We start from the raw sequence: 25,264 nt of genomic DNA on the forward strand, positions 1-25,264 counted from the left end.
TTTTATCTGAGGTGAAAGTAGTTTACGCCCACAGGTGCAGGATGAGTCATCGTGATGTCACCACAGGAACAACGAAACGCATCAGAACCATTCAGAGGAACCTTTAAAGGTTTCTGAGCACCGGTTCAGAACTGGACCCCCAAAGAGGGCGGAGTCTCCTGGAAACGCGGCACAATTTAATGCTAAAACGTTTGACGTTTGGTCAAAGCTGGAGGAGCTGAGCGCTGGAACTGAGAAAATGATGGTTGATAAAAATAATCTGGATTCATGTCGTGGCCCAAATGTAAACCGGTTCAGTTACAATCACAACTCGGGTCAGAATTCAGCTCCATTTTCACACTGAAATATATTCAGTTTGTTTCAGGGATCTTTTTTTAGTGAGTGAACTGAAACCTTATTTTTTTAGAAGAAAATAATCTTTTTTGTATCTAAACATACCAAAAAGTTAATGAACTCTTCCTTCTGTTTTTTTTTTTTTAAAGTTTTTGATTTGCATTTAAAATGTGTGAATAAGGTAAACAGAGAATATAAAAATGAACTAAACTGATATGATGTAATATCTCAGATATTCAATAAATTCCTGCAGAAGAATCCCTCCATTCTCCTCTTGTGGATGTCCACCACAGTTGTTGTTTTTTCATCTAGGTTTGTTTCCTGCTAGAACTACTACTTCTTCTACTGAATTACAGCCACCAACAGCAGCCTGTAGCGCCCCCTCTGGTGACGCCACACAGCAGCGTTTATTCACTTCAAGCCATCGATGGAAATGGATCAGATTGAGGTTTTTGTTGCTTTTAATTGTCTCAGATTTGCTTCACAAGTGAAGAATAAAAATAACTGTTCAGAGCTGGAAACGTATTGGCTGTGAAGGCGTTTAAATCCGTGTTTAAATGTTCCAGCGGAAGGATGAGGGAAATGACGGCCTGATGGTCGTTTAGCTGTAGTTTCTAACTGATTTCTATGAGATCATAAAACAACTCCACATGCATCCTGTCAGTTATTTAGAGTTCAACAGGAGCGAGAGAACCGAGCAGCAGAACTCTGACATGTGAAGGGTTGACTTTTAGTTACCTCCTGGAGCTGGAAACAACAAGTTTATCTGTAGTTTGTTCCAGCAGCGAGTCGACGACCTCAGGGCTGAACAAACAAAACACACACACACACACACACACACACACACACACACACACACACAGACACACACACACACACACACAGACAGACAGACACACACACACACACACACAGACACAGACACAGACACACACACACACACACACAATGCTGGGACCCGGTGGGACATCCTCTGGTTTTAAAGCTAAGAATAAAATTATAAGACAGCATGAGAGCTAAAACAATTATATTATTGATTGATTAGTTAACAGAAATTATTAAAATTAATCATTTTGTTTTTTTAGTTGTTAAACTAAAATAAGTTTTGGGTTCAGTCTAAATATTCAAACTTTTAAGAATCAAACGAACAAACAGTGTCTGTCCCAAAAAGAAAAGTTTTTTAGGTGTTTTTTGGAATTGGTCCTTTAATGGAAAACTTGTTAAAACGTTGATGACTCATCCTGCACTCGGGGGCGGGTACTAACTTTGCATCCAATGAAATGCAGTCTGGTGGGCGGGGCCTGATGGGTCCACTGCAGCTGGCCAATGAGCAGACGGCTCCGCCTCCACGAGCGTTTCATTGGTTACTTTAAACACTGAAAAGAAAAAGCAAAGTGCTTCCTTCTGCTGGGGTTGCCATGGTAACAGCTGTTGGTTTTAGGAGTGTAAACGGTAACAGAAGGACGACCCCGACCCGTCGGAGCAGAGATTTAATGTACTGAAGGTTTCCCGCTGCAGCGTCCGTGTTCTCAGGCGACTCTTCTTCTGGGAATCTGACCGCAGCCCTCAGTGAGGAAGACGTTTAATGGGAACTACGATGAGCTGAACTGAGAGAAACCGTGAAAGTCCCAGTGTGACAGCAGCAAAGAGCAGGAGAAATCGTGTGTTTCAGGACTTCAGAGTGAAGCATTTCTATCTATTAGTTCAGCTCCTTATGACCACCATAAAAGACATGAAGAAGAAGAAAGTGTAGAAGAAGAAAGTGGAGGGACCAAGTCTGAGAAATCGAGGATAATTCTCATGAAATAAAACAAGAGAAGAAGAGAGAAGGCACTCAGCATCTCATTACTGTGTTAATCTGATAAAAACTGGACTTTTAAACACGTCAATCTGACTGAAACCGGACCAGAACCCCCAGATCATCCGGCTGGCTTTGAATCCTCCTGCATGGAGACACTCAGCTGGACCCAGCTGCTCTGTTCAGGGTCCAAACTTCCATCTTTCTGCATCTTTTGGTAAAAACAGTGTTTATTAATCCAGCTGAACTCCCCGTAAAGCTGCTCTCAGTCACAGATTTTTCTGTCTCTTTACTCAGAAACTGGGACTAAAATCAGCCGTTAAGACTTCGTGTTAAAGCGTTTCAGACTGTCGCTCTGCTCTGATAAAACCCTGATTTTATAACCACAGAATCACCGTTAAAGTGGCTGAAAGACGGCGTCTGAGCAGAGTTCAGCTGAACTGGACCAGGACCTCCCACAGAGGAGGTCAGAGGCAGCAGGAGGTCTGGAAGCTTTTCTCTCTCAGGTCGGTGTGGAATCGGACGTATTTCAGTCAACATTCCTGCTCTCCTGCAGATATACGGGAACAGGGATCACGGTCCAGTTAGATGGACCAGTCCAGCTGTGACTGAGTGATTCAGGTCTTCTTCTTCTTCTTCTCGACAGGTCATGAAAGTAGATGGCAGTAATTGTTACTTTAAACGGGTGCATTTTCACTTTAAGCGTGACCATAATACACTAAATGAACATCAATCAGTCTTAAATAAGAAGTGAAACTCGTGTTTAAAACCATAAAATGTTGGCTGACGTCATAAAGTGAGAAGTTGTTTCCATTACAAATGAACACAGTCGCCCCCTGCTGGTCAAAGCACAGAATTAAAGTTTGTTTCTTTGGCTACATCCTTCTTTCTTTCTTAGTAAGAACCAGAGCTACGTTCTTTTGATGAAGTCCATTAAACTAACCTTAGTAACGGACTTAAATTCACTGTGAAGTGCAGAAAGAGTCTATGTTTGATTAAAAGTCAAAGATTTAACATGAAGTTTGTTCCTAAAAGCAGAAAAACAGTGGTTCAGCTCACCCTGCATGTTATTCCTTATTAGCCGAGGCCTTTCTTGGATGATGCTACCATCAGATGTTCCTGTGAGATCACAGCGATGAGGAGGAAAGCAGCTGAACCAACGCAGAACAGAAGATTTGATGCGTTCGCTGCGTCTGTTTGAGCCTTTTGTTGCTGACCGGCTGAGATGTGCAAGAATCACAAGCCTCTGAGGTCCGAAAGCTGCCAACAGAAACCTGACTGACTTTTATAAATGATGTCACACACAGGAGATGAAAGACATGGACGCATTCAGCAGCTCGTAGGGAAGCAGGAGAGGAGGAGGAGGAGGAAGAAGCAGGAGATGGAGGAGTGTCGGAGGTCAGAGGAGGAGGAGATGGAGGAGGAGATGGAGGAGTGTCGGAGGTCAGAGGAGGAGGAGATGGAGGAGTGTCGGAGGTCAGTCGCTCTGCTGGAGGTCGCAGCGCCTTCTGAACTCTTGCCCTCGTTCATGGATCCATTTGTTGGAAACTGCAGAATCACAGTAAAGTTTATTCAAACATGAGCAGACTGAATGTGACCAAAGTGATAAAGAGTCAGGTTATCCGGCCGTTAGCCTCCAGCCACAGCCGGCCGTTCAGCTCCAGCCGCAGCCGGCCGTTAGCCTCCAGCCGCAGCCGGCCGTTCGCCTCCAGCCGCAGCCGGCCCTTAGCCTCCAGCCGCAGCCGGCCGTTCAGCTCCAGCCGCAGCCGGCCGTTAGCCTCCAGCCGCAGCCGGCCGTTAGCCTCCAGCCGCAGCCGGCCGTTAGCCTCCAGCCGCAGCCGGCCGTTAGCCTCCAGCCGCAGCCGGCCGTTAGCCTCCAGCCGCAGCCGGCCGTTAGCCTCCAGCCGCAGCCGGCCGTTCGCCTCCAGCCGCAGCCGGCCCTTAGCCTCCAGCCGCAGCCGGCCGTTAGCCTCCAGCCGCAGCCGGCCGTTAGCCTCCAGCCGCAGCCGGCCGTTAGCCTCCAGCCGCAGCCGGCCGTTAGCCTCCAGCCGCAGCCGGCCCTTAGCCTCCAGCTGCAGCCGGCCCTTAGCCTCCAGCCGCAGCCGGCCGTTAGCCTCCAGCCGCAGCCGGCCGTTCGGCTAACTGTCCCATCTGTCCTAACACTCCTGCTGTCTGCTGGTCAGGTGAGACGTTACAGAGCAGCCAGTTTACACGTCACTAATCCAACCGGCTGCGTTTTCATGGATCGTTTCACTCGGCTAATATTCTAACTCTGGTTCAGGGAACATGTTCAGCTCACTGTGACAGGATCCAGATTGGGAAGCAGAGCTGAACAGAAAGTTTCTGCAGGACGAATTTTCCTCTCATTTTATGGCTGTTTGTGTGTATTTTTGCTGTTGTGGTGCAGCTTGTGCACAGGTGTGTGAACCCACCCCACTTGTTTCCCACCAGCACCGGACAGGCAGCATGTCGGGTCCGGTAGTCTCCTTCTCCACTGGGAAACAGATTGTACCAGAACACCGCCGTCCCCTGAAGGTCACATGACACATGAGCATTTACTTCCTGTCTGTCCAGCTTTCCTTCATAACTTAGTTTGTTCTCATGCAACAATTCAACCAATCCAAAAGTATTTCCTTTAGTTTCTGTCTGTGCGTCTTATTAAAGACGGATTTTCTAACTGATTAATCTGTAAAAATATCAGCGAAAGTAAGCAGAATGACCATAAAACCTATAAAATCATCATTATTATTATTTTTAAAAATACTTCAGAGAGTAAACACATGAAGCTGACGACTGATTTTAAAAATAAAGCTTTGAAATTAAATAAAAGAACTAAAACTTCATATATTTTCACCCTTTCATGGAACTTTGCAGGCGAACTGAAGCTTGTGAAAGCGACTCAGGACTTGAACCCGTGAACTTTAACCCGGCTGCTGCGACGCACCTTTTTGGGCTGAACGGCAGCTCCGACGTCCGTAAAGACGGTGGCGCCCCCTGCCTGTACGTCGCTCATCTGCAGCAGGAAGGAGGAGGCGGTCAGACGAGTCATCAGGACACAAAAAGCATCAAAAGCAACAAACAGAGACGATCACTGACGTAGAGCAGCCAGGTGGCGATCCGGTTCCCCGTGCCCAGCTCTTCAAACGCATCCGGCTCGTCCTTCTGCAGCACAAACAAGACAAGAAGACGGGTTTCAACCTGAGGTTCGGGCCCCGAGGGGACGAGGTTCGGGCCCCGAGGGGACGAGGTTCGGGCCCCGAGGGGACGAGGTTCGGGACGAGGTTCGGGCCCCGAGGGGTCGAGGTTCGGGCCCAGAGGGGTCGAGGTTCGGGCCCCGAGGGGACGAGCTTCGGGCCCCGAGGGGACGAGCTTCGGGCCCAGAGGGGACGAGGTTCGGGACGAGGTTCGGGCCCCGAGGGGACGAGGTTCGGGACGAGGTTCGGGCCCAGAGGGGACGAGGTTCGGGACGAGGTTCGGGCCCCGAGGGGACGAGGTTCGGGCCCAGAGGGGACGAGGTTCGGGCCCAGAGGGGACGAGGTTCGGGCCCCGAGGGGACGAGGTTCGGGACCAGAGGGGACGAGGTTCGGGACGAGGTTCGGGCCCCGAGGGGACGAGGTTCGGGACGAGGTTCGGGCCCAGAGGGGACGAGGTTCGGGACGAGGTTCGGGCCCCGAGGGGACGAGGTTCGGGCCCAGAGGGGACGAGGTTCAGGCCCAGAGGGGACGAGGTTCGGGCCCCGAGGGGACGAGGTTCGGGACGAGGTTCGGGCCCAGAGGGGACGAGGTTCAGGCCCAGAGGGGACGAGGTCCGGGCCCAGAGGGGACGAGGTTCGGGACGAGGTTCGGGCCCAGAGGGGACGAGGTTCAGGCCCAGAGGGGACGAGGTCCGGGCCCAGAGGGGACGAGGTTCGGGCCCAGAGGGGACGAGGTTCGGGCCCAGAGGGGACGAGGTTCGGGCCCCGAGGGGACGAGGTTCAGGCCCAGAGGGGACGAGGTTCGGGCCCAGAGGGGACGAGGTTCGGGCCCAGAGGGGACGAGGTTCGGGCCCAGAGGGGACGAGGTTCGGGCCCCGAGGGGACGAGGTTCAGGCCCAGAGGGGACGAGGTTCGGGCCCCGAGGGGACGAGGTTCGGGACGAGGTTCGGGCCCCGAGGGGACGAGGTTCGGGCCCAGAGGGGACGAGGTTCGTGCCCCGAGGGGACGAGGTTCGGGACGAGGTTCGGGCCCAGAGAAGACGAGGTTCGGGCCCCGAGGGGTCGAGGTTCGGGCCCAGAGGGGTCGAGGTTCGGGCCCCGAGGGGACGAGGTTCGGGCCCCGAGGGGACGAGCTTCGGGCCCAGAGGGGACGAGGTTCGGGCCCCGAGGGGACGAGGTTCGGGACGAGGTTCGGGCCCAGAGGGGACAAGGTTCGGGACCCGAGGGGACGAGGTTCGGGACGAGGTTCGGGCCCAGAGGGGACAAGGTTCGGGACCCGAGGGGACGAGGTTCGGGCCCAGAGGGGACGAGGTTCGGGACGAGGTTCGGGCCCCGAGGGGACGAGGTTCGGGCCCCGAGGGGACGAGGTTCGGGACGAGGTTCGGGCCCAGAGGGGACAAGGTTCGGGACCCGAGGGGACGAGGTTCGGGACGAGGTTCGGGCCCAGAGGGGACAAGGTTCGGGACCCGAGGGGACGAGGTTCGGGCCCAGAGGGGACGAGGTTCGGGACGAGGTTCGGGCCCCGAGGGGACGAGGTTCGGGCCCCGAGGGGACGAGGTTCGGGACGAGCTTCGGGCCCAGAGGGGACGAGGTTCGGGACGAGGTTCGGGCCCCGAGGGGACGAGGTTCGGGACGAGGTTCGGGCCCAGAGGGGACGAGGTTCTCCTCCTGCTTCCTCAGATGTGAACAAAGTCAGTCGAAGCACAGACAGATCGAAGATGTACATAAAAACGTCTTATTTACCCGTCCAAAGTCGAAGTGAGGTTCATACTGGCCTCCGACGCCGTAGTTCGCCACCTGCATTAAACACAAACATCAGGATGAAAAGTTAAAGAAAAGACGCTCGTTGTTGATCATTTTCAATCTTTATAAGATCTGTGAGACTCTGAAAAACACAAAAACAGAGAAAACAGCGGCAGAAGCTGGATTTCCTGGTTGAAATCCTGTCAGAAAGGTTAAATTCTACATGTTAAATTCGTTTCACTCCAGGCCTTCAGTGACGCTCCGCCTGAATCAATCCACCCTCAATCCTTATTTCAGGGGCGTAAAAAGCATCTTTTCATGCATAAATGCAACATAAAGAGCTGCTGAATCGCAGATAGATCAGATAGAATAAATGCATTTACTGAAGAAACAAACCCGGCTGCAGCTGCCACAACAGCATCAACAACAACCTCATTATTCATTAAAGTAGCAACATATCACCTGATTATTTATTATTTATAAATTATTCGGTTCAGTTCCATCAAGAAGTCTTTTCTGTCTATTTCTGGCATAAGTTTAATAAGTTTTACAGATTTAAATCCATTTCTTCTCCTCCTTCAGCCATTGTGGGTTTAACAGCTATAAAATTAACTATATTTCTGCTGGTGCAGCTGCTACAGATGCAGTTTGCTCCGGCTGCTTCACTCCCTGATATCCAATCAAAGGGCACCAATATGCTGACATCACTGCGAGAACATTATAAAGATATATTAAACTATAAATATCTTTATATGACTATACGAAGGCCTTGGTGTCGTCAACTCAAAACCTGATTGGCTGAACAGTTTAATTGACTTATTTTAGCTACAGGGTGAAGGCCTCCAGGCAGATTTCTTTCACCCTGGCAACAAATGATGGCTGAAATGTGATTGGTTAAAAGCTTTAATATGAAAAAACACGTCTGGAACCAAGAGAAAAGCTGTGAAAGGAAGCGGACAGACTATTTGGAATGATTTAATAAGCATTCATAGATAAAATACAGTTAACCTCAGTCTGTGACTCAGATATTTTTAGGCCAGCAGAGAGGCCTTGCAGGCCCAACACTGTTAACTCTATTATTGTCTAAATAATCTCACTGTTTCAGCTCTCATGCCGTCTTATAACTTCTCTCTTAGCTTCCACTTTTAGAAGTGCTAAACCTCAGAGATGCAGCTCAGTGCACAACAGGAAGCTCTCCAGGTGAAGCAGCTCTGAAGCGTGGCTCGTGTGCAGGTGAGTCCGTTACCTGCAGGTCCTCAGCGGTGCTGACGTCCAGCCCGGTGATGTCCTGGATCCTCTGGTTGATCTGACCCACCACCGGATGGTCAAAGGCTCCGAGCCAGGCGCTGAGGACAGAGAGTCACTGCTGAGGTTAAGCTGCTGAACACCGAGGAGGAGAGGTGGCTTTAATCTACACTCATGCTTATTCTGCTTCTTTTACATCAGGGAATAAATCTTCCCAAGGATTTATTTCCGTTTCACCACATGCAGGATGGTGAAATTTAAGAGCTGTACTGAGGTGTGAAGGAAAGAGACGCCATCCAAGCCGAGAACCAGAGGACTGCCCCAGTTAAAGACCAGACTGCAGGTAAAGATGGACGCCGGGAGACTCCTTCCAGCTGGGAGGAAAACTACAACAATGTCTCCAGACAGAAACTCATCAACTTCAGCTGGTTTGTAGTGTAAAAACGTGTTTTAATATAGTGTAACACAGACTGGATCAAACAGTTAAATCGATTAGAATCAGAAGCACTTTTTGTTGATCTCGTTGTAAAATGAGGTTAAAGAATCTGATCACAATGAATCTGCAGGAGGTTCCTCTGCTGATTCTTTCTTTAACAAACGTCATCTGTGAGAAGATATAAATCAGAAGCATGAAGGGAGTCATCGAAAACACACAAATAAAATCTACTGTCATCTCCGGCTGCTCACAGTCAACCTGTTCTGACCCAGAGTCCTGATCAACAGTTCTGCAGCTTTCTGTGACCTTTAAAGTGTCCTGATCAACAGTTCTGCAGCTTTCTGTAACCTTTAAAGTGTCCTGATCAACAGTTCTGCAGCTTTCTGAAACCTTTAAAGTGTCCTGATCAACAGTTCTGCAGCTTTCTGAAACCTTTAAAGTGTCCTGATCAACAGTTCTGCAGCTTTCTGTAACCTTTAAAGTGTCCTGATCAACAGTTCTGCAGCTTTCTGAAACCTTTAAAGTGTCCTGATCAATAGTTCTGCAGCTTTCTGAAACCTTTAAAGTGTCCTGATCAACAGTTCTGCAGCTTTCTGAAACCTTTAAAGTGTCCTGATCAACAGTTCTGCAGCTTTCTGAAACCTTTAAAGTGTCCTGATCAACAGTTCTGCAGCTTTCTGAAACCTTTAAAGTGTCCTGATCAATAGTTCTGCAGCTTTCTGAAACCTTTAAAGTGTCCTGATCAATAGTTCTGCAGCTTTCTGAAACCTTTAAAGTGTCCTGATCAATAGTTCTGCAGCTTTCTGAAACCTTTAAAGTGTCCTGATCAACAGTTCTGCAGCTTTCTGTAACCTTTAAAGTGTCCTGATCAACAGTTCTGCAGCTTTCTGAAACCTTTAAAGTGTCCTGATCAATAGTTCTGCAGCTTTCTGAAACCTTTAAAGTGTCCTGATCAACAGTTCTGCAGCTTTCTGAAACCTTTAAAGTGTCCTGATCAACAGTTCTGCAGCTTTCTGAAACCTTTAAAGTGTCCTGATCAACAGTTCTGCAGCTTTCTGAAACCTTTAAAGTGTCCTGATCAATAGTTCTGCAGCTTTCTGAAACCTTTAAAGTGTCCTGATCAACAGTTCTGCAGCTTTCTGAAACCTTTAAAGTGTCCTGATCAACAGTTCGGCAGCTTTCTGAAACCTTTAAAGTGTCCTGATCAACAGTTCTGCAGCTTTCTGAAACCTTTAAAGTGTCCTGATCAATAGTTCTGCAGCTTTCTGAAACCTTTAAAGTGTCCTGATCAATAGTTCTGCAGCTTTCTGAAACCTTTAAAGTGTCCTGATCAACAGTTCTGCAGCTTTCTGTAACCTTTAAAGTGTCCTGATCAACAGTTCTGCAGCTTTCTGTAACCTTTAAAGTGTCCTGATCAACAGTTCTGCAGCTTTCTGAAACCTTTAAAGTGTCCTGATCAACAGTTCTGCAGCTTTCTGTAACCTTTAAAGTGTCCTGATCAACAGTTCTGCAGCTTTCTGTAACCTTTAAAGTGTCCTGATCAATAGTTCTGCAGCTTTCTGTAACCTTTAAAGTGTCCTGATCAACAGTTCTACAGCTTTCTGAAACCTTTAAAGTGTCCTGATCAACAGTTCTGCAGCTTTCTGAAACCTTTAAAGTGTCCTGATCAATAGTTCTGCAGCTTTCTGAAACCTTTAAAGTGTCCTGATCAACAGTTCTGCAGCTTTCTGAAACCTTTAAAGTGTCCTGATCAACAGTTCTGCAGCTTTCTGAAACCTTTAAAGTGTCCTGATCAACAGTTCTGCAGCTTTCTGAAACCTTTAAAGTGTCCTGATCAATAGTTCTGCAGCTTTCTGAAGCTCTTTCAGAGTTTTTCTTTGGACATTTTCTGCTTTTTCCCTCATCTTCAGTCCTTGTTCCTGAGCATTTTCAGAGGAATGTGTTTTTTCTTTATTCAGCCACTGAACTCTGAGCTTTGACCCATTCAGGCAGAAAAAAGGCTCCTAACTCAAGGGATGAACCAGTGTTGTGTCGACACAGAACAGACAACTTAGCAAAGAAGCCATTTTAAACTGGATCTTTAGGCTCTTTGTTACCAGCAGCCTGTCACAAAGACTCATCATTTGTTCCCATTTCTTTAGCTGCATCTATGAAAAACAGCAAAGAAAACACAGTTTGACAGACAGAAAATAGGATTTCTGCAGCAACAAGGTGATTCCCAAAGAGCTATTAGCTGAAAACTTGGCATATCTCAGCATGGTGTGCAGTGTGTCCTTAAAACATTTGAGGAAACTGGACAAGTGGAGGACAAAAGAAGAAGTGTCAGGCCTAAAAAACTATCTACAGCAGATGAACAGGATCTGAAAGTGATGTCCTTAAGAAAGAGGAAAAAATCCAGCTGTGACCTGACAGGACCTGAGAGATGCATCTGGACCTTCAGCTGATCCATCTACTGTTGGCCCAAGCCTCATCAGAAATGGTCTCCATGGAAGGGTGGCTGTCAAGAAGCCGTTCTTAGGGAAGGGAAACAGGGAGAAAAGGCTGAGCTGTGCCAAATGACACAAGAAGTGGACTGAAAATCAGTGGCAACAGGTCTTATGGAGGGATGAATCCTCCCCAGAGCCCGGACCTCAACATTATTGAAGCAGTGTGGGATCATCTGACAGAGAACGGAACAAAAGGCAGCCCACATCCAAAGAAGAGCTTTGGGATGTCCTTCAAGAAGCCTGGAGAACTATTCCTGAAGACTCCTTAAAGAAATGACAGAAAGCTTGTCTCAGAGGGTTCAGGCTGTGTTGGAGAATAAAGGAGCTCAGACCAGAGATTCACTTTAAAGCTGCTGAGAACTGAGAAAAAACTCTGGTTCTGCCTCAGATTCTGGGTTTATGTTCATGTTTGAACGTGTTTCAGTGAATCTCTGCAGCTGCTTCCTGTTTTTATGGGAATAAATACAAAACTAAGGAGTGGATCAGGACTTCTGTGCAGTATATCAGAGATAACTGATCCTTTGGTGTAAAACAGCTGTGGTCCATGTTTACACGCAGTCTGATCCTGGTTCTGGGTTTGAAGCAAACAGCAGCAGTCGTCCAGCTCTTCTTTCCTCTTGGAGACTCTGTAATGTGCTGTGGTCAGTTTGCCTGTCTGAGGGTCATGCACCGTAGCACGTCTGAGCTAAGCCGCCCATCGCATTACGCCACAGAGACACAGAGAGGACAGAGAGAGGCAGGTCACCGGCTGCCACAGAGAGGCTGCAGTCAGGGAGGCAGCTGGATGGACCTGAAGCAGAGGATTCTGGGAGAGAGACATCCTGTGTTTGAACAGGAAGTCCAGGATCTACATCTGACCCGCCATCATATCCAAACGCACATTAACGCCAGCTGTGAGCGGCAGCAGGCAGCTGGGAGAGTTCAGGTCATCCAACTGCCTCCATGACACATTCAGAGATAAAAGAGACAAAAACCTCCGTCTTCAGACTCTGTTTCCCCTGCAGAGGAGAAACAGATGAGACTTCAGTCCTGGCAAGAGCACAGACAGCATTAACCCGACTTTATTCAGCCTTCAGAGACATTTCCTAAGTTTCCTCTCAGATAAATCAGAAAATCCTCCATCTGAGACGCTGCAACCTGGAAATATTTTGTTTAACTACGTGACAAAAATTATCTAAATGCTTAAAACTTTTGTGCATTACAGGAAATGTTCAAATATCGGCTGAAATTAACAAATTCTTTCAATTCTACGCAATAACTCATCAGGACGTAATACAATAAATCATCTGTTCTTCAGCAGGTTAAACTCAGTGAATCATATTACTGAGTCATTATTTACTAGGATGCACCGATCCAGCTTCTTCGATTCTGATAACCGATCACTGCTGAATTTACAAACTGTAAACCTCATTATGTGGAAGGTTTGACTTAAATAACTTAACTAAACTTATACTAAAATGTAAGAAAATAATAGGTCTAAATATAAGGAATGAACCATTGTTTATGTGTTAATAAAATGTGTTAAAGTGAACCTGAAGGTAATGAACAGAACAATTTAATTGAATTAAAACACAACAGAACAACAATAAAAACAGAAACACTCATTAAAGAGCTGGACATTGTGAGCACTTGATTTTCCTTTCTGAAAAAGAGTTTGATTTGAGAGTTTTTGCACTTCTGGTGATTTCCACAAAAATAAAACTCCCGTTTTCTTTTATTATAAAGAAAAACATAAGGATAGAATTTGAGCTTTTATTTTATAAACAGGAAGCGAATCTCCCCTCGCTACAGATCACTTGAAAGTCTTTTAAATTACGCTATAGTGCCGGTAACATCAAGTTTTAAAGCTTTTTCGTGTGAGAAAGTAGCTGTTTATTTCCCCGTTGGGCCGCCAGTTTATCCAAATAACGCTTGTTTGCACATTTGTTCCGACGTGGAGGGAGAAGTCCGGACCGGCTGTAGCGGAGCGGCGGAGCAGCCCAGCCCGGGTCTGCTGCGGTGATCTGCGGTCAAAACTTCACCTTCATACCGGTAGAAGAACACCAGCCGATTGATTTACCTGCAGCTTTTTAGAGATTAAACGCGCGCTGGAAGCTTCATTTTGGAGGATAAATGTAGGTCTCATGGATGAAAATAAACATCTGTGGCAGCTACGTTAGCTTATTGAATGAAACGTGTAAAATGTAAATGGCATCGATAGTGTGCAGAGAAACAAGCACCTAGATTTCCAGCAGTCTCTCATATAACCTGTGATTACTGTGTGATTTTTATGTACTTGTTGAGAAGTATTAACATTTAAAAAAATAAATAAAAATGGATCGGCTGTACTTTCCGATAACCGATCCATGTATTTTGTCAATATCGGACCGATATCCGATCCAAATATCGGATCGGTGCATCCCTATTATTTATGGAACAAAAACTGAGACAAAACTCAGAAGCAGTGTGTGAAAAACTAAGTGAACCCTCAGAGTAAGTAGCAGCCAGGAGCTGCTGATCAATGCTCTGATTAACTGATCAATGCTCTGATTAACTGATCAATGCTCTGATTAACTGATCAATGCTCTGATTAACTGATCAATGCTCTGATTAACTGATCAATGCTCTGATTAACTGATCAATGCTCTGATTCACTGATCCTCAGTCAGTGTGAGCAGCTCCATAAAAGCAGAAGTTCTGTCAGTTTTCAGGTGTGTTTTAACATGATGCCAAGGAGGAAAGACACCAGCAACGATCTCAGAGAAGCAGCTGTTGCTGAGCTCATCTGAGGTTGGATTTACTGAGTTTTAACGGATGATTTTGGGTTTTTTTCTTAGTAAAACATCATTAAATTGAGTGTTTCTGAGGTGTCTTTAAACCTCAGGACAGAGCGCAGCGTTCTGTTCTTGCCAGGATGTCAGCAGGTAGAGAGGAAGGAGAAGGGTGGAGCTCCACCTGCGCTCCACCTCCTGCTCGGCAGTCTTACCTCTTGCTGATGCGGTAGTGGGCCGTCTCCAGCACACCGGTGACCGGGTTGGAGATGGTGGCTCGCCGCAGCTGTGGAGCCAATCGGCCGACAGTTACAGGGAGACACAACCAGCTCCCTGATACACCACTTCCTGTTTTAAAACTGCTGAGGTCTCTAAGACCGAGTCCTCGGAGTCCAGAAGCTAAACTGGCAGCTTCAGCGTTTGGAAAGAAACGATCTGCTCTCACAGTTATCTCTGCATCAGGGCTGAGATAAACCAGCACTGTGGCGTCTTAAGGTCGGCCGCCAGCCAGACGCTCACTGAAGCCCGGACGCTCACTGAAGCCCGGACGCTGACTGAAGCCCGGACGCTGAAGCCCGGACGCTCACTGAAGCCCGGACGCAAACTGAAGCCCGGACGCAAACTGAAGCCTGGACGCTAACTGAAGCCTGGACGCTAACTGAAGCCCGGACGCTGAAGCCCGGACGCTCACTGAAGCCCGGACGCAAACTGAAGCCCGGACGCAAACTGAAGCCTGGACGCTAACTGAAGCCTGGACGCTAACTGAAGCCCGGACGCTGAAGCCCGGACGCTCACTGAAGCCTGGACGCAAACTGAAGCCTGGACGCTAACTGAAGCCTGGACGCTCACTGAAGCCTGGACGCTCACTGAAGCCTGGACGCTAACTGAAGCCTGGACGCAAACTGAAGCCCGGACGCAAACTGAAGCCTGGACGCTCACTGAAGCCCGGACGCTAACTGAAGCCTGGACGCTAACTGAAGCCCGGACGCTAACTGAAGCCTGGACGCTCACTGAAGCCCGGACGCTAACTGAAGCCTGGACGCTAACTGAAGCCCGGACGCTAACTGAAGCCCGGATGCTAACTGAAGCCTGGACGCTAACTGAAGCCTGGACGCTAACTGAAGCCTGGACGCTAACTGAAGCCCGGACGCTAACTGAAGCCTGGACGCAAACTGAAGCCTGGACGCTAACTGAAGCCTGGACGCAAACTGAAGCCTGGACGCTAACTGAAGCCCGGACGCTCACTGAAGCCTGGACGCTAACTGAAGCCTGGACGCTAACTGAAGCCTGGACGCTCACTGAAGCCTGGACGCTAACTGAAGCCTGGACGCAAACTGAAGCCTGGACGCTAACTGAAGCCTGGACGCAAACTGAAGCCTGGACGCAAACTGAAGCCCGGACGCAAACTGAAGCCCGGACGCTCACTGAAGCCCGGACGCTAACTGAAGCCCGGACGCAAACTGAAGCCCGGACGCAAACTGAAGCCCGGACGCAAACTGAAGCCTGGACGCTAACTGAAGCCTGGACGCTCACTGAAGCCCGGACGCTCACTGAAGCCTGGACGCTAACTGAAGCCTGGACGCTAACTGAAGCCTGGACGCTAACTGAAGCCTGGACGCTCACTGAAGCCTGGACGCTAACTGAAGCCTGGACGCTAACTGAAGCCTGGACGCAAACTGAAGCCCGGACGCAAACTGAAGCCCGGACGCTCACTGAAGCCCGGACGCAAACTGAAGCCCGGACGCAAACTGAAGCCCGGACGCTCACTGAAGCCCGGACGCTAACTGAAGCCCGGACGCAAACTGAAGCCCGGACGCTCACTGAAGCCCGGACGTTTACTGACGCCCGGACGCTCACTGAAGCCTGGACGCTAACTGAAGCCTGGACGCTAACTGAAGCCTGGACGCTAACTGAAGCCTGGACGCTAACTGAAGCCCGGACGCAAACTGAAGCCCGGACGCTAACTGAAGCCTGGACGCTTACTGAAGCCCGGACGCTAACTGAAGCCCGGACGCTAACTGAAGCCTGGACGCTAACTGAAGCCTGGACGCTTACTGAAGCCCGGACGCTAACTGAAGCCCGGACGCTCACTGAAGCCTGGACGCTCACTGAAGCCCGGACGCTAACTGAAGCCTGGACGCTCACTGAAGCCCGGACGCTCACTGAAGCCCGGACGCTAACTGAAGCCTGGACGCTCACTGAAGCCTGGACGCTAACTGAAGCCTGGACGCTAACTGAAGCCTGGACGCTCACTGAAGCCTGGACGCTCACTGAAGCCCGGACGCTAACTGAAGCCTGGACGCTCACTGAAGCCTGGACACTGAAGCCCGGACGCTAACTGAAGCCTGGACGCTAACTGAAGCCCGGACGCTCACTGAAGCCCGGACGCTAACTGACGCCTGGACGCTCACTGAAGCCCGGACGCTAACTGAAGCCTGGACGCTCACTGAAGCCTGGACACTGAAGCCCGGACGCTAACTGAAGCCTGGACGCTAACTGAAGCCCGGACGCTCACTGAAGCCCGGACGCTAACTGACGCCTGGACGCTGTCAGCTGGCGGCGCTCAGACCCAAAACAAACGGGTGAACAGAAGAGCCGAGGCTGGAACTCACCCTGGGTTTGGCGAGTTCTTTCACCTTCTCCATCTCGCCGTCCGACACGATGTCGTGGAATCGGACGATGCGGGGGCGGTCCCACTCGTCCTCCTGCTTCACCGGACCAATCACGTACCTCGGGTGCCGGCTGTTGTCGTAGTAACGACAGAAGAGGCGGCTCTGCCTGCGAGGAGTCTGACAGGAGGACAGAGAGTGAGGCGGTGTCATGTGACAGGCGTGTGCGTGTTTGCGTGCCCTCACCATGCGGGCGTCATGTGACAGGCGTGTGCGTGTCTGCGTGCCCTCACCATGCGGGCGTCATGTGACAGGCGTGTGCGTGTTTGCGTGCCCTCACCATGCGGGCGTCATGTGACAGGCGTGTGCGTGTCCTCACCATGCGGGCGTCATGTGACAGGCGTGTGCGTGTCTGCGTGCCCTCACCATGAGGGAATCATGTGACAGGCGTGTGCGTGTTTGCGTGCCCTCACCATGCGGGCGTCATGTGACAGGCGTGTGCGTGTCCTCACCATGCGGGCGTCATGTGACAGGCGTGTGCGTGTCTGCGTGTCCTCACCATGCGGGCGTCATGTGACAGGCGTGTGCGTGTCTGCGTGTCCTCACCATGAGGGCGTCATGTGACAGGCGTGTGCGTGTTTGCGTGCCCTCACCATGCGGGCGTCATGTGACAGGCGTGTGCGTGTCTGCGTGCCCTCACCATGCGGGCGTCATGTGACAGGCGTGTGCGTGTTTGCGTGCCCTCACCATGCGGGCGTCATGTGACAGGCGTGTGCGTGTCCTCACCATGCGGGCGTCATGTGACAGGCGTGTGCGTGTCTGCGTGCCCTCACCATGAGGGAATCATGTGACAGGCGTGTGCGTGTTTGCGTGCCCTCACCATGCGGGCGTCATGTGACAGGCGTGTGCGTGTCCTCACCATGCGGGCGTCATGTGACAGGCGTGTGCGTGTCTGCGTGTCCTCACCATGCGGGCGTCATGTGACAGGCGTGTGCGTGTCTGCGTGCCCTCACCATGAGGGCGTCATGTGACAGGCGTGTGCGTGTCTGCGTGCCCTCACCATGCGGGCGTCATGTGACAGGCGTGTGCGTGTCTGCGTGCCCTCACCATGAGGGCGTCATGTGACAGGCGTGTGCGTGTCTGCGTGCCCTCACCATGAGGGCGTCATGTGACAGGCGTGTGCGTGTCTGCGTGCCCTCACCATGAGAGCGTCATGTGACAGGCGTGTGCGTGTCTGCGTGCCCTCACCATGCGGGCGTCATGTGACAGGCGTGTGCGTGTCTGCGTGCCCTCACCATGAGGGAATCATGTGACAGGCGTGTGCGTGTCTGCGTGCCCTCACCATGAGGGAATCATGTGACAGGCGTGTGCGTGTTAGCGTGCCCTCACCATGCGGGCGTCATGTGACAGGCGTGTGCGTGTCCTCACCATGTGGGTGTCATGTGACAGGCGTGTGCGTGTCTGCGTGCCCTCACCATGAGGGAATCATGTGACAGGCGTGTGCGTGTCTGCGTGCCCTCACCATGCGGGCGTCATGTGACAGGCGTGTGCGTGTCTGCGTGCCCTCACCATGAGGGAATCATGTGACAGGCGTGTGCGTGTCCTCACCATGTGGGTGTCATGTGACAGGCGTGTGCGTGTCTGCGTGCCCTCACCATGAGGGAATCATGTGACAGGCGTGTGCGTGTCTGCGTGCCCTCACCATGCGGGCGTCATGTGACAGGCGTGTGCGTGTCTGCGTGCCCTCACCATGAGGGAATCATGTGACAGGCGTGTGCGTGTCCTCACCATGTGGGTGTCATGTGACAGGCGTGTGCGTGTCTGCGTGCCCTCACCATGAGGGAATCATGTGACAGGCGTGTGCGTGTCTGCGTGCCCTCACCATGCGGGCGTCATGTGACAGGCGTGTGCGTGTCTGCGTGCCCTCACCATGAGGGAATCATGTGACAGGCGTGTGCGTGTCTGCGTGCCCTCACCATGAGGGAATCATGTGACAGGCGTATGCGTGTCTGCGTGCCCTCACCATGAGGGAATCATGTGACAGGCGTGTGCGTGTCTGCGTGCCCTCACCATGCGGGCGTCATGTGACAGGCGTGTGCGTGTCTGCGTGCCCTCACCATGCGGGCGTCATGTGACAGGCGTGTGCGTGCCCTCACCATGCGGGCGTCATGTGACAGGCGTGTGCGTGTTTGCGTGCCCTCACCATGCGGGCGTCATGTGACAGGCGTGTGCGTGTTTGCGTGCCCTCACCATGAGGGAATCATGTGACAGGCGTGTGCGTGTTTGCGTGTTTGCGTGTTTGCGTGCCCTCACCATGCGGACGCCCTGGCCGCGGCACAGCTGCTCGTACTTCCTCCTCTCCGGCAGGTAGTCGTCGGGTCGACCCCGGCTCTGCCGCCGCTCCTCCTCCTCGCTCTGCTCCGCCTTCTTCTGCTTGGCCAGCTGGTACTCAAAGTACTTCAGGTTCCCGGTGGCTCGCTGGTGTGTCGGGTCTAACCGGGCAGAACCAGAAGTTCGGGTCAGTGAGAAGGTCTCTGACTGAGTCACATGACCACAGGGAGGTCAGAACACGTAAATAAATGTGTAGGAGAGAAAGAAATCAGAGCATTTATTCAGTTAGACAGAATGAACTCGGGTATAAATCTATAAAGAATCCCTCGTCTCCCATCCTTCAGCTTCCTTTAATGACTCTTTTTAATGCTTTGAACTGAGTTTTTCACAGGAATCTGAGTCCATTCCTGCTGAATCCCAGATTCCAGCTGCTCAGCAGTCCCTGGTTGTCTGGTTCTCCTCTTCATGATGCTCCAACATCTGCAGCAGGAGCCAGATGTGGACTGCAGGCAGGCAGCCGAGCTCACACACTCTGTGTGTCTGAAGCTGCTGGAAGTCCTGCAGAATGAGGTCTGGCATCGTCCTGCTGAAATAACCACGGACCTCCCGGGAAAAGACGGCACCTTGATGGCAGCATCTGTCTCTGCAGAACTCCAACATCCAGCTGTGCATCAGTGGTACCTTCACCCAGATGAAGCCCTCCATGCCCTGGACTCTGCTGCAGCCCCAGACCATCACAGACGCTGCTTTAAACCTTCCTCTGAGAACAGCTGGATGCTCTTTCTCAGCAGTTTTTCCCAGAAGCAGCTGAAACGTGGACTCATCTGCCCACAGAACACATGTCCACTGTCTTTCTGTCCCTCTGAGATGAGCTGGAGTCCAGAGAACTGGGCCGTGGTTCTGCTCAGAGCTGATATATGGCTTCCTCCTGGTGTGATGCAGCTTCAGCTCACATTTCTGGATGCAGCCGTGGACTGTGTTGAGTGGAAATGCTTCTCCCAGCTCCTCCTGAGCCCATGTGGCTGTATGGATCATGGTGGCCTGACGGTTTCTCCTGCAGTGCTGCCTGAGGGCTCCGAGCTCATCCAACAGGGCTTTCTGTCCTTGGTGTCGATCACATAACTGATGTTAATGAGGTGATCAGGATCAGGTTTAGACGGGTTCTGAATGTTCTCCTGCTTCATTCTTACTGCCATCTCTTCTCCTCCAACACAATAACAGACAGAAATGATATTATTCTGGTTTCAGACTGCAGTGAACTTCCTGTGTGGGACCGACCGAGCTCCAGCAGCCTCCTGGTGAAGTCCAGCGCCCTCTCCAGCTCCCCCTGCTGATAGACGGAGTAGCTCAGGTAGTCCAGGATGGTGACGGCGTCCACGGTGCCGGACTTCTCCCTCTGATCCAGCTGCTTCAGGGCCTGGACCATCCACAGCTCCGTGTGGTAGTAGTCTGCCTCAGAGTACGCCACCTTCCCGAGGTCGTAGCAGTCGTCCACCGTCAGAACGGGGCCGGCCGAGGAAGAACCTGCAGAGACAGAAGGTTAAAGATGTGAGACTGCAGCGTCTTCAGCCATCAACACGCCACAGAGGACTCAGGGGAGGTCACATGATGTTCCTGGAGCTTTCAGACACCCAAAAACAGACATAAAGCAGGTCATATTTCACTGAAGGTTGTTTTTGTTCAGCAACAAATCGGAATTAATTCCAACCGGTAAAACAACAAAAACAGCAGCTAGAAGTCAGATTTCCTCAGGATACAGAACATTAAAGTTCTGGCAGAGCATCGTGAGCCGATTCATTTCCTCAGTGAAGTGAACTGAACTAAAGATGAGATCTGATGTTCAGCATCATCTGAAGCTGCAGTTAGGTGGAGATACAGGTGGAGGAGGCTGGATGACTTTGTTTCACTGAAAATCTCCTTCCTGTCTCACCTGAGAAGCTCCTTCCTGTCTCACCTGAGAAGCTCCTTCCTGTCTCACCTGAGAAGCTCCTCCCTCTCACCTGAGAAGCTCCTTCCTGTATCACCTGAGAAGCTCCTCCCTCTCACCTGAGAAGCTCCTCCCTCTCACCTGAGAAGCTCCTTCCTGTATCACCTGAGAAGCTCCTTCCTGTCTCACCTGAGAAGCTCCTCCCTCTCACCTGAGAAGCTCCTCCCTGTCTCACCTGAGTAGCTCCTTCCTGTCTCACCTGAGTAGCTCCTTCCTGTCTCACCTGAGTAGCTCCTTCCTGTCTCACCTGAGAAGCTCCTCCCTCTCACCTCAGAAGCTCCTCCCTCTCACCTCAGAAGCTCCTTCCTGTATCACCTGAGAAGCCCCTCCCTCTCACCTCAGAAGCTCCTTCCTGTCTCACCTCAGAAGCTCCTCCCTCTCACCTCAGAAGCTCCTTCCTGTCTCACCTCAGAAGCTCCTCCCTCTCATCTGAGAAGCTCCTCCCTCTCACCTGAGAAGCTCCTCCCTCTCATCTGAGAAGCTCCTCCCTCTCACCTGAGTGCATGTTATGGTGCATACAGAAAGAAGCTTTTCGTGGCAGATTTTCTCATTCTAACGTCTGCTGTCTGGGCTGAGAAGCGCCGGCGGTTCTGCTGACCTGGCAGCTGACCCGTGGAGATGGTGTCGGTGTCCAGCTGGTAGGTGTCCTGCAGCCTCATCAGAGCTTTGGCGGCTCCCGTCTGGTCGTCGTCGTTTGGGAAGCGCTGCCTCTGGATGGTGAGGTTGGAGATGAACGCTGAAACACCACAGAAGAAGAGGAGCAGGAGATGAAGGACGTGGAGAGCCTCGATCTGACATCAAACTTACCAATAAAACACCAAAACTGACACCCATTCACTCAGAAACCGTTTAAATAAAGCTCATCATACCGTCTGACGTGTCCGTCAGCACCAGGCTCTCAAGCTCCGCCCACTCCGTGTTGAGCCTCTTCATCAGCTTGAAGGCGTTCACCGGGTGACCCAGAAAGCCTTCGGGATCCTGAGAGGCTGCGGCCGAGAGGACGTCCAGTTGCTCCGCCCACCTGGTCTCACACAGAGTTTTCCATCACAATCGGGACTTATTCACCCAGCGTGATGATGTCACACGCTGCGATGATGTCACACGCTGCGATGATGTCACGCGCTGTGATGATGTCACAGACCGGCTCTGACTCTCACCTCTTGATGCGCTGCAGTTTGTCCTCCTCGGCTGTGATGTAGTCCTTCAGCGAGGCGACCAGGTCCTTCTCCATGAACAGCAGGTCCGTCATCTGACCTGAGAACACACACCGAGACTCTCAGCTCCTCACCAGAGACCCGCTTCATCGCAGACTGAGAGGCGGCGCCCACTCACCGATGGAGGTGTAGAAGTCATTGTGAGCGCAGGACGAGGTGACGAGCAGCAGATGGACCAACCACCAGAGACTGAGCGCCATCCTTCCTGCTGAGGCAGCAAAGCGGCTGCAGCCTCCGACCGTCTGGGAAACAGACGGGATTCATGGTGAGAATGAGACAAAACAAAGACTCAGGGAACGCCTGTGAGTCAACCGTCAGGAAGCAACACACATCACCACCTTAACAACACATTTCCACATCAGTCCAGGTCCGAACCAGGTCGGTTTCTGAGCCCTGACAGAAAGAAGGAGAAGGAATACGCAGCAATGAAAAGAAACTGAAACTAGCAGCAGCCCCGAGGCCAGAGAAAATGTTCATGGAAACACAGAGATCAGTCCAAAGAAGAAGTGCTGAGAAACACGTCAACTTTCTACATGTTTTCCAGCTGATTCTCTTTACTCTCTAGAACTTTAAAAAATAAAACATTATGACTGAAACTGATCCATCAGCTGCAGCTCAAAGCTTTCATTAACCAAGAAAACATCAGCTTCAGCTGCTCATCAATAAGCCTGAACTGTCAGGTGTTCAGTTTCACTTCGTTACTGTGAACATTTGATGCCATTTTAAACCTCAGATTAAATCACTTTTTCAGATTCAAACCGCAGAAAGAAGATAATAATAAGATGGTAAAACCTCTGGAAACTACCGGATAGTGCAGTGGCCTCCTGTCCTGTTATTATACCTCCAGCAGACCCCCCCCCCCCCCTTTTACCCTACCTGCCTCAGCAGGGCAAGTCTCTGTGGATAAAAGCTCTGCTAAATGCATAAACAGAAACCAATCAAACCAGGAACAGAACAGAGGAATCCCAGCTTTGACTGATCGACTAATTCATTAATTGGAGCTAAAAACAGACACTTTAAAAAACTTTGTATTTCAGTCTGAGTTGGCTGAGCACCACTTTAACCCAGATATGGAGCAGCAGGTAGAACTCACCTGTCCCGGGACGCCTCTCAGCTCCGGTGACGTAACTTAACGTAACGCAGCCGCAGCTCGTGAAGAGAAGACGTCGAAACCAAAGTCGGGACAGCCACAGAAAATTCTGGAAAAAACACCTGTGTCAGCTTTAAGTGACGTCACCTGGCGTTGTTCAGCACAAAGATGCGCGTGTTTGTGCGCGTGTTTGTTCCAGATTCAGCCGCTTAACAAACAAAATCCCAAAAATTCTTCTTCTGCTGCTCTGTGAAGCCAACAAAACAAACCTATTCTTCTTCTTCGTCTGCTGCTACTGTTTCTTCTTCTTCTTCATCTTCTTACAACATGGCGCCTCGCGTTTCCCGCCATCTGCTGGACTGGACGTTTCTTCTTCTTCGTTTTTACCACAGCTCGGATCCTGATGTCAGGAGGCTGTGAGAAAACGTTTCATTCTGTCGAAATACTTCCTAATAGCTGTCCTAAAAGCTGTATCTCTGGGAGGACTGAAGGACAGCGTCCTCATGTGAAAACAAACTTCCGGTTTTCCTCCAGGCCATAATAATAATAATAATAATAATAATAATAATAATAATAATAATAATAATAATAATAATAATAATAATAACTGTTACTTTTCATCACAGACTGACTTTAACATTAGGCAGAGGTCAGTAAAAGGCCAGAAAACCTCCTGCAGGGAATTTATTTAAATTTTCACTTGAAAAATGGCATAAAAATGTTTAATTGATGAACAGAAGCTGTGAGGGAACATTATAAATAAATGTCTGAAAGCTGTAACGGACCAATGGAGGCATTAATGTTGCATGAGGGCCACGAGTCTTATTCAACATTATATTAATATATTAATATTCAACAGCTCCTTCTGACTCGGTTCACTTACTTTTCTGAAACTTGCAGGTTTACAGCTGCCATCAGACCCAGAAAAGCTGCGTTTGGTTTGTGAGGCCGACACAGTTCAGAGAAATTCCCAACAATAAAGGTGAAGTTTATTGTAAAGGTGCTGAAGAGCAGAGCTTCCTGTGTTCTGTGCTGCAGGAGAAGCTCAAACAGGTTCTCTTCATCATATCAAACAGGAATATTTACAACAGGTACAAATATGGCACAGAAAAGGCTGCTGCTGGGCGTCAGAGGAGGAGCCGCAGCCTCCAAAGTGCTGCTTGTGTCGTAGAAAGCGTCCTGAGGAAGAGTCTCACCATGTTTCTCTCTTTGGTCCAAAGATTAAAAACATGTTTTTGGTTTTCCGTCAGAGCAAAAAGGCCTAAAAGGTTCCTGCTGTTGGACGTTTTCATCGTGTCACCAGAAGTCTTTTATTTTCAGATTCACATTTATCAGAGAAACACTTCAAGTTTAAACGTTATTTCAGGATTATTTCTGATTCTGTAATAAAATCTGAGTGTGAAGGAAAAGATGCTTTTAGGGAAAAGAGTTTGCTCAGACTCAGCATTTTAAACCATTTCAGGGAAAAGTCTGAAATGATTTCAGTTAAACTTTAGTGGAAAATGTCAGAGTTGCAGCTCAGTAAAATCTAAAGTTGATGTTTCAGGATAGAAAATAAAATGTTTAAATTTCTGAAAATTTTCAACTCGCTGTTTTAGTAAAGCCAGGATATTTATCTTTGTTCTAAAAACCCAGAAAATCTTTCATGTCCAAACAGTTTTGGGCCTAAAACAGACTGATGATGCTGACGGACGCCATCTTTAACCCGTCACTTCCTGTCCACGGGCGGTGCGTTCACTGCCGTTAGGACATTTTCCTGTCCACGGGCGGCGGTGCGTTCACTGCCGTTAGGACATTTTCCTGTCCACGGGCGGCGGTGCGTTCACTGCCTTTAGGACATTTTCCTGTCCACGGGCGGCGGTGCGTTCACTGCCTTTAGGACATTTTCCTGTCCACGGGCGGCGGTGCGTTCACTGCCATTAGGACGTCTTCCTGTCCACGGCCGGCGGTGCGTTCACTGCCTTTAGGACGTCTTCCTGTCCAAGGGCGGCGGTGCGTTCACTGCCTTTAGGACGTCTTCCTGTCCAAGGGCGGCGGTGCGTTCACTGCC

The 25,264-nt window shown here is 50.3% G+C and overlaps 1 protein-coding gene across 1 annotated transcript; it reads right to left on the reverse strand.

Moving 5' to 3' along the window:
- Window positions 1-3,435: 3,435 nt before the first annotated feature.
- Window positions 3,436-23,512, reverse strand: LOC140278989 (prolyl 4-hydroxylase subunit alpha-1-like). Its single transcript, XM_072374149.1, has 15 exons — window positions 23,218-23,512; window positions 22,243-22,366; window positions 22,068-22,164; window positions 21,780-21,931; window positions 21,509-21,646; window positions 20,202-20,447; window positions 18,906-19,084; window positions 16,596-16,772; window positions 14,199-14,269; window positions 8,313-8,412; window positions 7,067-7,120; window positions 5,228-5,293; window positions 5,076-5,144; window positions 4,564-4,660; window positions 3,436-3,679 (listed from the first exon to the last, which is right to left on the reverse strand). Exons 2-15 carry the CDS (start codon window positions 22,322-22,324, stop codon window positions 3,609-3,611), a joined length of 1,599 nt encoding a protein of 532 aa, XP_072230250.1. The 5' UTR covers window positions 22,325-22,366; window positions 23,218-23,512; the 3' UTR covers window positions 3,436-3,608.
- Between the last annotated feature and the right edge of the window lie 1,752 nt (window positions 23,513-25,264).

The sequence above is a fragment of the Leuresthes tenuis genome, unplaced genomic scaffold (genome assembly GCF_036924035.1).
Source record: "Leuresthes tenuis unplaced genomic scaffold, fLeuTen1.0.hap1 SCAF_20, whole genome shotgun sequence".
NCBI classification, from domain to species: Eukaryota; Metazoa; Chordata; class Actinopteri; order Atheriniformes; family Atherinopsidae; genus Leuresthes; species Leuresthes tenuis.

What these genes read in the sequence shown, in the direction of transcription:
- LOC140278989 (XM_072374149.1), bottom strand. Translation starts at nt 22,324, where the DNA reads ATGGCGCTCAGTCTCTGGTGGTTGGTCCATCTGCTGCTCGTCACCTCG. An exon ending in CAGGAGGCTGCTGGAGCTCG is followed by an intron (nt 19,085 to 20,201) that starts GTCGGTCCCACA and finishes CTGCCCGGTTAG; the next exon opens with ACCCGACACACCAGCGAGCC. An exon ending in GCTGGTGGGAAACAAGTGGG is followed by an intron (nt 3,680 to 4,563) that starts GTGGGTTCACAC and finishes GTGATTCTGCAG; the next exon opens with TTTCCAACAAATGGATCCAT.